Raw genomic sequence first — 12,405 nt, 5'->3', positions numbered from 1 at the left:
GATGACTGTTTAAAATATTTCAATTCAAAATTAACCATGTTTAATTTGTTTAATTGTTATATTTTAGTATTTTGATTGCACAAATGTACTAAAATAAATAATGTGTTTGGATATAAAATTTTTATAACATCTGTCATATCAACTCCAAGAATTTTTGTCACATTTATTATCAAGTGAAGAGAGAGCAATCACAATGGCCATTTTATTTTATTGATTCACCAAAATAATAATAATAAAAATCGCCTGCCTGAAAAACACACATTTATGGAGATAACTGCTATTTTATGTTTAGATGCTTTGTTAATGTTTAGGTAAATGCAGAATTATGTTTAATTACATTAAAATATTAATATTATTTATTATTATTATAAATATTAGTCCGCCTCCATAGTGTAGCGGTTAGCTATGCGGAGGTCCCAGGTTCGATTCCCAAGGGGGTCAACATAAATTTTAGTGATTTTTTAGTGTAATAGTTTTTTCAGTCTTATTTAATATCACCCTGTACTGGTACCTGAAGCGCAAGGTTGATCACCTTTTTTGTGTATTTAACGATCAAGATAGCACTGCTTCTATATGATGCAGTCCTTTATGTACCATTGGGTGCAGATAAGGGCTAGAAGAAGAAGTTGTTTATTTATTGAACACAAATATCATTTCAATAATTACATAAATGTATGGCCGATATACAGAAAACGTGACAAATACCTAAAAATCCAACATGATCCAGTCACACAATAACAGTATTACATTAAAATATTCGAAAATAACATTGAACTCCCTATTTTTAAATTCATTAAATTGCTATTTGAATTATTTTTTTACAGTGGAATACTAAAATAAAGTATAAATTTAAATATGTACAACTGAAATGCCATCCCTTTGATAAATATTTGACAGAATTATAAATAAAGATGTAAAATTGTTTATTTCAGATTACAAGAGGCTGACCTGGGCTTCCATTTAATTATAGATCGTCGTAAGGACCGATGGAATTCTGTCAAAACCGTACTTATTAGGATATCTGTAAGTTAATTCACTTGTTTATATATGAGTTGTTTAATTTTAGATCAGTATTATCCTTATGGGTCCTAAGGACTTGAATTTAGATTTAGACGACTCATGTAATTGTGCAACGACAATCATCACTCGAATGATTATTGAATAATGGAAAAATGTCCTACTAGATCCAAAGAATTTACTCGTTTTTTTGGACAGGTGTTTTAATGACTGGTTCATTAATGATTAATATGTTTCAATATTATTCCGCATCATTTTTTAAATACCGTACGTTTGAAACAATGTGGAATGCATCAAAACATGTGTCACAATTGAATTAAGAAGTAGGGGTGTTTACCAAGTGAAATTTTAGTTCAAAATTAATACGTTGCCTATTATAAAATTGCAGGAATACTTTCCCGGAGTGATCCACGCTGTATATGTGTTAAGGCCAGCTGGATTCCTACAGAAAGCTCTCTCGGAAGTCAGCAGCAAACTGTTCAAGGAAGAGTTCAAGTTCAAAGTCATTGTCTGTTCCGCAATAGATGAGCTATATGATTACATAGATAAAACTCAACTGACTTCTGACCTCGGTGGGGATCTGCCTTACTCACACTCTGAATGGATACAACAAAGAATCGTAAGTGCTTTATTTTAAAGTTTTGTGTGAATTATTTTTTCATCAAAACTACACAATATTTTTTTACAAAGTTTTAAATAAATTATCATGGGATTTCAAGTAAAAAAAATGAAGGTCATAGAACCTAAGACCTCTGTTAAGTTTTCCTTTCATATTGTATAATCCTAAACCTTTTTGACTTCCCAGATGATGATTACCGTGAATCCCGAATCACTCTCTGAAGAATCCCACTCTCCTACTATTCTGACCTCCTTTGTCCCGCTCTTCACACCATCCGGAGATCCAGACCTGACAACCCATTCATCATCCTCCAATCCCGAGTCGTCAGTGGAAGATTACGATCCTTCATCCCCTGAAAGCTCCTTACTGTCACCATCTCCGACTCTAGCAAGATCCTCCCTAGCCTTGAGTTTAGATAACATGTTCTCTGAGTTGTTAATTAAATTTGAATAGTAAATAAATAAAATTAAATAAAACATTCGAATCTTGTAAAATACTGCTACGTTAAAAATATAAATATACTTTTAAAATAACTGATGTTTTCTTTAACATTGTGTGATATTGCTGATTTCAACATGCTTTATTGAATAATGTCAGATAATGCAAAAAATGCACTTTAACCTTTCTGTGAAAACCGAAATTAACTAAATCCTAAGTACCTAATATGAGACACTTAAATCATGAGTGATGAAACTTGTAACCTTTGGAATATTTGATTGCAAATAGCGCTAAAAAAGAAAATATTTTAAATTGCAAACATCACATTTTTTGTGAATTAGAATTAAAACTAGAAACTTGTCAAAGAAATCACAGGCATTTCAATCATAATTGAGTAAAAAAGTTGAATGTAAAACAAAATAATTAAAACTTAATTTTTTGGCGAGAATCTTTTACCAAATCACAAATTTTCAATATCTTCGCTGAAATGTCATCCAAATTATCAGGAAAAAGTCAATTTGATACAAACACCACCCAAAAAAGAAAACCGCAATCTGCATTTAATATTAATGAAACAAAATCCATATCATAAACCATGGAAAATACAAAGATGGTTATTTCATATTTTGACAATAGCATTAGCCAGAGATAAAAATTATAGATGATAATAGCGATGGGAAATTTACTTTTTAAAAAATGAACACTACGCATATTGTACATACATATGTACAATTGTAGCCCTATAATCGTACACTACATCTACTAATTGTACTACAATTTTAGTTTTTATACCATTGCAATCTAGTAGGTACCTACAGGTAACATGGAATAGGTATATGAATGAAAAACGTAAGAAATTGGATTTCTTATAAATTTCTGGATGGTGAATTATAACATTGATAATTTATGTTATAGATCACCACTTTCATAAAATAACACTTCAAGGGTGCTTTAATCTAACATCTGCAGAATTTAAATCTGTAATTCAATTAAGATGAAAATTTGGGGAAAATATTTTGAAAAGAAATGCGTTTTTGTTTTCATTCCGTATGCTATCGGATCCAGCAACAACAAAGACACGCTCCCCAAATTTAATGCACTGAAATCATATTACCCATGGCCTTTGTGGTATGTGGCCAATCGATCAATAGCGACACCTATCAACTAATTACTCAAAGTAACTAAAGGAACCCAGTATGTTGTAGAAATTCCGTATGTTTTTGAAAATTAAAATCAATTATACTGTGGGGGTGGATTAACGCGCACACGCCATGCACTTTAACTTTCACATATGTCCTCAGAAAGGCGTTTAAATAAGAATAATCGACTTACGGGCTTGTAGGTGGTTTATTCATTACATTCTGGTTCAAACAGTTTGATTGGTAAAAAACTAACTAAACTATATAACATCAATTTATAACAGAGAAATGGAATCACTGAATTTAAATAATGGGAATGACGATGCTGGCTGGTGGCAGTTGCCTCCTGGGCGATGACAAACAGGAAGTAAGGGCTATCTACCGTCCGTTCGGTGTTTTTAAGGGCTCCCCTTCAGCTTGGTGGGATGGCCACGTGACGTGCTTGTCAGTGTTGACAACCGGCTGACCGTTTATCATCAGTAGTCAGTACTTGATCGAGTCTGCCGCAATATATTGATCGACAATACTTTGTTATGAAAATTGTTCAATAAAACCTAAACATTGAGAATGTTTTATTGATATTTTTATTTTTAATCAAGTATTTGTGCCTTATTAATCTAAAAATAATGCTTGCCCATTTATTTTGTCACTATCAAACAAAATGTCATCTTAATTAAATATATTTTAATTCTTATTAAATTGTTATTATAATTTTATGTAAATTTTTTATACTTTTAGGCTTTGGAGAAGTTTTCTGGTCTTATGAGAGATGTCTCAACTCATCTGGATTACTTTATGCGCGATATTGTAGACTGTGATTTGGGGAATGACCCGGAACAAACTCGGGATCTATTACAAGCACAGGGATCTAAGTAAGTATTCCGCTAAAGCTGTAACTGTCATACACGGAGTAAAACTTGTTGTTAAAAATTGTTACAACTTGACCGTAATATGTATCATGTTATCCAACCCCATTCTATTGTAAAGAGATACAAAATACTGTCGAAAATCATTCCCCACTGTATGCATTATGCAGTTATTCATTTGCAAGCTTAAACCAGCTACAATTTGTATTTTCAAAATGTACATAGACATAAGCAATGAACTGAAAAAATACCTGATTATGGGAATATTGTGTTTCAGTTAACATCACATTGTTTATAAATAACAATTAAAGAATTTGTTTAATCATTAAAATAGGATTCGCTGTCCCAATGGAATAACTATCTTTTATTATTGATTTGAATATTTATTTACGCATTCAATTTAAATATTTATTTCAGATATGAATCGTTAAAAGAAGAAATCCTCTCTGCTGCTACTCATGGAGAACAGATATTAGGGGAGATGAAAAAAGAGAGTCAACCGCAGAATGCAATCGGCCACATAGCAGCTATTGAAAGGTTTCCATTCAAACCATTTGTTTAATCAAAATTAATTCACTCGCCATATTTTCCCAATGATGCTCTATTTCCTTGCGCACTGATGCTTTTGAAGATAAACTAGGTGCACTACAGTCAGGCATGAGCCGTGTAGTTTTCTGAGGGAAAATCCACACTAAATTTACTCTAACTTTTTACTAATATCATTATTTTCATCACATTTCTAGAATTATATTTAGTATCACTTAGCATGTCTTACACTAACTTTTTTTATAGAATTACAAATATATGAAACTTTATTTATTATTTGTGCAAAGAAAGTTAACACAATATACAAATCCATTAAATTTTTCTCTAATGACAGGTATTTTGAATGTGTATAGATTTCAGTAAATTCTTTTTTATATAATATGCCCTCATATGCACCCAATGGTACATAGGGCACTGCATGATATAGACGCAGTTTGTCATCTTGATTCTTAATTGTGTGAAGGCAAGGCGATCAGTCCTGTGTTTAAGGTCCCTGCCCAGGGTGATATTACAAAAATATTGAAGTGAAAAATCACTTTTATTTATTTTTACCCCCTGGAAAATGAACGCAGGTCCTCCATCACATCAGACAAATGTGCTAACTACTTTGCCACGAAGGTGGAGTAGTAAACAATAAAACACGTAGAAGATAAATATAAAACTGTTTTATAAATGTCCCTTAGAAATATTATTCTTCTCTAGTAACTAAATTTGTTGAATCTTTGAAATAATATTTTTTTTTTATTTATGCACTTGCACTTTTCTTGATGGTTAAATATAAAAATTAAATAAAAAACAAACAAAAAAAGTAATTTGAATTAATCTTACTTGGAATTAAGTTATACCCCACTTACAAAAAGGTTTTATTTAATTAAAATAATGATTTTATATGTTATATCATACAAAACAAAAATATTGTAAAATTTACTAAAATAATAATTTTCTACCAATGCAAAACAGCTGTCATTATTGTAAAAATCATACATATTAATTTATCAAAACATATTTTGATTTTGATTCATGCAATATCTGTCTAATTGGCGATTTCAAAATACAAAATAAAATCTATAACACAGACGAAGAAGAAGACATTTACATGTATGTATAAATTGACCATTGCAGATTATTAGTACAATTGGAAGAAACCGAACGACAATTTGATGAATTTTGGCAAAGGCACTCTTCAAAATTAAATCACTGGTTACTATTTAGAACATTTTTATTGGACTTTAAAGAAATGCAGGTAAATTATGTGTTCTCTTTTCTGAAATTAAGTAAATATTTACATTCATATTACGTAAATTGTGATAAAATCCGGATTATTATTTATTTTATCGTTTCTAAAAAGATTCCACTTGTGTATCATTGCATTATTCTTATTTCTTTTTTTACAAAACCTCATAAATCACTCTCTACAAACCTCAGTTTTGAATAACATTGATTCCCTTAAAAGTATTCATACAAATCAGAAATGGTCACACGTCATGCCGTCAAATGTGGTGATTACGTTGCTGGTCTGTCGGAGTAACTGGATTAAATGAAAAATGATGATTTTGTAAAGGTGGTCTTTTATCAAATACTGGTTTTCCATGCTCCCTTAGATTATTCATCTGCGGTTGAAATGTAAAATCAGCATTTGGTAGCACTGGAGACTTAAATCGGTTGACAACAATATTGCCAACATTTTGTTTACTTTTGAACTGTACTTCTTCATCAATATCATTAATATGAACTGAACTACGTCTCTGTGACTCGAGTTGATGTTGTAACTTTTGAATTTTCCTATTTTTTTCTTCAATAGTAACGGCATACTCTTCAGTTTGTCGTTTTTGTTTATTATACTCTGTTTGCAAGCTTTCAATCTTCTGTTTGTTGCTCTGTAACTCTGTTTTCAATCGCTGTAGATTTAAGTTGTGGAATTCCTCTAGCCCTTTAACTCTTTCTCTGGCATGTTTGCCAATATTTTCTTGGTATTTAGTTTCTTCTTCTATTTGATATGACCAAAATGACATGGCGCGCATTGCTATATCCATAATGATATCGGGTTTCATCCCAGCCAAAATAATTGTTTTAAATGTTTCCGGTGGGTTCAAATCCGCTTGTACCACATCAAATTTGTCACTCAATTGGGAATTGCACGCTGGACATAGCAAAATATCTTGAATTTTTTTACCAAATTCATTTTCGCCATGTTCCTCGCAAAAAGCATGAGAACAGCTTGTCACCCATGCTATATTTGACAATGGCTTTCTGCATTTTTTAAAGTTGCATACCATATCCAAAACCATGATTGTTAATATAATTTTAAATGCTATTTTATCTTATTGAAGATGAAATAATATTTGACATATTTGAATTCTTGAGAAGAGTATTTTAAAAATGGAACATATTTTTTTTGGCTGTATAATATGGTGTGCTTTTGTAAATAAGTACCTTTGATAAGTTAGTACTTTTATTCAAATTAATATATTAGAATTTAAGGATACAATAATGAATATTCTAATTAACAATCTCTTTACTCCTATTGTAATTTCATATTTTTTTTAATACATTTCATTATTTGAATTTACCTAGATAATTCTGGATGGTCATATGAAAACAGCTTGCGATATGACAGAGGTTGGAGAAACTGCATCTCGCGTTGATACGCTTATAAAAGAAACAATGGCATTTGAGAAAATTTGTACATCGGATCTTGCACGAGCGGATGAAATTGTTCAAGTTGGTGAGTTATTGCTCTTCAAGATGCTTAATAATAAATATATATTCACTGTATAAGCAATGATTTTTTTAAAAAATTAAGACATAATTTTAAATTACTACATGCAAAAATCCAAAATAAATCTTGTTAAAATATTTTTTAGGTGAATGCTTGATGTTAAATCCTCTAAGCGCGATTGACAGTATCCAATCAAAATGCGAGGAGCTGAAAAGAACAAATTCTCTATTAATGGAAAAATTTCAAAAACGACACCTTTTACTAGCAAAAGCAAGAGAGCTAATGGATAGAATAGATAAAGTAAGCATTTATTTCATAGACATTCGTGATTTTTTAAAGTTAATATTGTTTTTTCTCGATTACTCTGGAAAGAATTACGGTTTTATTTTTTTAACCGAATTATTGGCTTGCAAATTTGATATATTCATATTTTTTCAGGCAAATCAATGGTGCGCTGCAGGAGTGGAAAAGTTGGCTGTTAGTAGCACCACTTCTTCAACAGCTGCAGAAGAACTATTGAACCTCGAAGCATTTGTTGAAGCTGCTCATCACTTTGGCCTCACTGCGCCTCACGAGTTTAGAGAAGCGCTCATGAAATCTGCAACTCAGGAAACCAAAGCTCTTGTAACACAGGTAAATTTCGTAATATTATTAAATAAATCATCTAAATGCAAATATTTAACTTTGGAGCATTATTTTTTTTTCAAAAAGAGAAATATTTGTGTTTTTATTATTTACACAAATATTTCAATTTCATACTATTTCTGTGAGTCTAAGCGGCTCATTATCAGAAATAGGTATCAAATTGTGGTAGAGTGAGTTCGAACCGAGAAACTCTGACTTAAGAGTCCGCGACACTAACCACGGGACCACAATGCGACACATTTAAAATGATTTAAATGTGTCGGGTTGTGGTCCCATGGTTAGTGTCACGGACTCTTGAGTCAGAGTTTCTCGGCTCAAACCCACTCTACCACAATTTGCTACCTATTTCTAATAATGAGCTGCTTATGCTCATAGAAATACAAATGTAGTATGAATTTGAAATAAAACACTTTTTTCTCTTCTATTTTTATTTAAAAAAAATTAAAAATTAAATATGTTTCTAAATTTTAAATTTGGCACAGTTAATATGCCTCGGACAAAAGTCACCATGCATGAGATCCGTGGTTTGATTCCCAAATGGGTTAAATAATTTTTCCACTAACATTACCCTAAACTGGTACCTAACTAAAATCAGAAATTTGAACAGAACTTACATGCTTTGTATGTTCATAACAGGTCCTGCAACGTGTGGACGATGTATGGCTCATGTTGGGTGCCCGTAGGCAAAGCCTTCAGAAAGCTGTAGCACGCCCTCCTCGCCCCGTGCAGCAAGTCACCCCTCAAGCCTCCGCCCCTGCACCAGCTCCCACACTCCAAAGGGAAAATACCCTCACCAACGGTACTAAGGCAAAGGTAAGTGATCCAATCATTACAAGAAAAGATCAAAAATGTATATGTTCAAACAAATGAATTTCTAGTATCTACTCTATATTTCGGATTTATGGTATGTAGGTACCTTCTCTATTATTGTTAGAAGATTCTATTTGAATTTTCAAAATATTTTTTCCATGTTGGATGCATTGACATGACTAAATTCAATGCTTCCATCTTCAAATGTAGTGGGAACACAAATATGTATACAGCTGACAGCTGTGCAGGAATCTCTTTCTCTTTCTAGAACACTTAAGTCTCTTTAACATTAATATTTTATTCTGATTTACATTCAAACTGATGGCAACATTGAGCTATCAACTTCAAATAAAATCTGCCATGTTGTCCTTGTCATAAGTCTTTACTAGAGGTCATTCCTTTAATTATATCCAGCGATTGGGTATTGTTATGCATTTAACTTACAATGAAGGTTTGGAACATACCTTCATATGGAATATAGCTCTCCATAGTCTTTCGTTAATATGCTTATGCTGGGTCTTTAACAGTATTAATATATATTTCTGATGCATGTATTTTACTTTTTTTGTCTTTATAATAAATTTGACATTTTTCATGCTGATATTATTTGTTAAATAGAAGTGACAAAAGGGAATACTTAATTGAATTTACTTGCTCTCATTTGGATACCATGTTTTTTCCAGAATAATTTTTAAGTTACCAATTTGATTTTACGTATTATGTTAAAAACAAATATCGATCTTCTTCTAACCTTTATCCGCACCCAATGGTGCATAGGGGAATGCATCATATCGACTCAGTATTATCTTGATCTTTAATTGAATTTATCCTTAATAATCCTTGGATAGTAATGACAATCATTTATTATCAAAGGATTATTTTCTTTTGGCATTTCAACTGACCATATCTAGAAACCCTGACATTAGTGTTGTCTTTTATTGTGCACTTGTTAATATTTATGAATGAGATGTGACTCTTCCCACTCTTATTTCAAGGCTACTTGCTCCGCCCACTGACAGACAATTCTCATTCCATATGGTTCTATGAGATATAAAAATACTTTATGAATCTTGTTTCCCTCCATACTATGTAATTACATTCACATACAGAAATAATACTTAGTACAAAATCATTTAAATAAGTGTTGGATTCACGGGAATGTTGAGGGGGATATACAGTGTCAGTCAGATATTTGGAGACAAAAAGCACCAAAAAAATTAGCATCGCCTTTATGTATTGTATAATATGTATCTCTCTCTGGTCTCAGTCCTACGGATTGGTCTGTAGCAACAGATAACATCTCCTTCGCCATTCTAGTCTATTTTCTGAAACCCTCTTCAGCTTTTCATACGTCGAGCAGCCCATGTCCTCGTAAAAGTCGCTTAGATATTCGAGCAATGGGCGTCCTCTGGCATTTATTTCCTCGATCATCCCCTCTTTTATTATGTGGAGGAAACCCTCTTGTCTTAAAACGTGACCGATACATTCAGTGCGTCTCTTGGAGATAGTCGCGAGTAGGTGCTTTCTTTCTTCGATTAATCGTAGTACCTCGTCGTTGGAGATGTGGTCTCTCCGGGATATCCCGAGCATTCTTCTATAGGTCCACATCTCAAACGCATTCAGCCTATTCTTATCTCTTTCAGATAGGCACCATGTCTCGCAGCCATAATATGTATATCATTACCTAAATATTATATTTTCTAAAATAATTATTCTGATAGTGAATATTTATTTGTAATAGGGTCATATATATTAGAGTGTACAACGTACTCAAGCTATTACAAGTACAGGTATGCAACCCTGAATGCCCTAACAACTGCTGATATTCTCCTTTTCTACTGCAGTACTTACGATTCCATCTTCATTTCCTTTCCCATATACCATAACTCCCTTTTACTCTGAGTTCCTTCACCGATCATCTCACCTGAAATCCGTGTCGATTACACCACTTAGGTACATGATATTTTTTCTTCAAATTTTGCTTCAACAGGGTACGTAAACTCCACGGTAACAGAGGTTCCAAGAATATTTGTTTTTGTTTTTTTCTCGATTTTTAAAAAATAAATGTCACACTTGATGACGTTACGAATCGTTTGTTTTTTATCGCAATTGAAATATAAGAAAATTAATCATTTATAAATCTTCCTTATTGATAGATTTTTATAAGAATATCATAGTGCTGATTGTCTTGTGATATTTTTTGTGTTAAATTGTGTATCAATAAAAAATGTGAAAATGCCTACTGATAATATAAACGGTTTTTAGTTATTTGACAATGAAAATGATTTTATATTTCAGATAACTTGTCAAATATTTTCTTCGTTTTATTTTTTGTTAAACCTTTATTATTTCACCTAGTCATAAATAATAGTAAAATGTGATCACTTAACGTTCGAAGATGAATTAAGTAATCGAAATATGATGTAACTTAGCTCCTGCGGTATTCGTAAAAAATATAATGAGTATAATTGTAGATATTACGAGTAGTTTCGATGATTTATCTTGAATTTTCTGACAATCAATTTATACGTTATCTCGCACGTAAATTTCTCCGCATCAAAATTACTTGAATCGTTACCGAACGCCTAATAAAGACGTCTATTACGATTCGAGAATAAACTCTCGTATTCGTGACGCAATTATTAAATACTCATCAACAATTATTTCTACAACATACCTCTGGTATTGAATAGAATTTATTTATTCGCCATTTTGGGAGATCCGGATACGTGGGCTCATAGACGTAGGTATTCAACAAATTATTTTATTACTGTCAATAATCAAACAGCATTAGCCCGTTGACCCCAAATCCTTGTACGTATTGAAGTAGGTACCTGTCAACAAAAATTGGCCGTCCTAGAACTTTCCCAAAATTGATCACCGATAGCCTAATTATGTTCCATCTTTCGCTTTCTATGCATAATGTATTCCGCGTCCATTGCGTTCCAAATAAATCGGATCTCCCGCTAAATTTAAGGACGTTTCTTTTTTCAATTTTAAGATGCAACTTGTCTGTTTCCAGCGAATAATTGAATAAAATCAACGTAAAAACTGGTCTAAGTGTTGGGATCCGGATGTTCAAATTGCAATTTATGTTCAGATTGCATTGCCAAAATTAAACTTGGGTCGTTCGTGAACTACCAGATGTCAATGACGCGTTCATTTACATACATTGATTGAGTGATCGGATCCCAATTTCGTTTACCGAATCACAGATTCTTGAATTGTTTGCAAAGACAGAGTGGTGTGGCGTTCTATTATCTCTGCCTACCCCTGCGGGGAAGCGGCGTGATGGTTAGTTAATTTTTTTAGATTCGTGAATTTTATAAGAAAAAAAGTAGGGTTCACGTTAGTAAAATCCATCTCTTCACGACCATTTCCGTCGTCGTCGATGCTATTCGCAAATTTCTAAACGAAAGACTAAAAAAAGTCATCTTATAAAATTTCGAGAAAAGATAAGGTTTCATAATAACAAAATTTCCCAGCAAGACTGTTTAGCTCCTCACTCCACAATTTATTAGTGAACTAATGAACCAACGAGTCGTCCATAATTCTCCCTTGTCCGGCGAAAGATCCATCATTTAATCTATCCGGTTTATGTGAACA

General features: G+C 32.4%; 2 protein-coding genes across 2 annotated transcripts in view; one reads left to right on the top strand and one right to left on the bottom strand.

Moving 5' to 3' along the window:
- LOC148304125 (guanine nucleotide exchange factor DBS-like) overlaps window positions 1-9,494 on the top strand; it is a 28,317-nt gene extending 18,823 nt beyond the window's left edge. Inside the window, exons 3-12 of the mRNA XM_088268811.1 lie at window positions 933-1,023; window positions 1,406-1,636; window positions 3,952-4,085; window positions 4,497-4,616; window positions 5,748-5,868; window positions 7,200-7,350; window positions 7,490-7,644; window positions 7,783-7,977; window positions 8,626-8,802; window positions 9,483-9,494. Of these exons, the coding sequence (XP_088124937.1) occupies window positions 933-1,023; window positions 1,406-1,636; window positions 3,952-4,085; window positions 4,497-4,616; window positions 5,748-5,868; window positions 7,200-7,350; window positions 7,490-7,644; window positions 7,783-7,977; window positions 8,626-8,802; window positions 9,483-9,494 (1,387 nt within the window). The remainder of the gene's footprint in view (window positions 1-932; window positions 1,024-1,405; window positions 1,637-3,951; window positions 4,086-4,496; window positions 4,617-5,747; window positions 5,869-7,199; window positions 7,351-7,489; window positions 7,645-7,782; window positions 7,978-8,625; window positions 8,803-9,482) is intronic.
- On the bottom strand, window positions 5,973-6,999 carry LOC148304126 (E3 ubiquitin-protein ligase CCNB1IP1-like). The gene has a single exon (XM_088268809.1). The coding sequence runs from the start codon at window positions 6,911-6,913 to the stop codon at window positions 6,116-6,118; it is 798 nt and encodes a 265-aa protein (XP_088124935.1). The 5' UTR covers window positions 6,914-6,999; the 3' UTR covers window positions 5,973-6,115.
- Window positions 9,495-12,405: the final 2,911 nt, after the last annotated feature.

The sequence above is a fragment of the Brachycentrus maculatus genome, unplaced genomic scaffold (assembly GCF_059751285.1).
Source record: "Brachycentrus maculatus isolate JH-2025_06_01 unplaced genomic scaffold, ASM5975128v1 h1tg000329l, whole genome shotgun sequence".
Taxonomy (NCBI): domain Eukaryota; kingdom Metazoa; phylum Arthropoda; class Insecta; order Trichoptera; family Brachycentridae; genus Brachycentrus; species Brachycentrus maculatus.
This window is presented reverse-complemented; position numbering and strand designations above follow the sequence as displayed.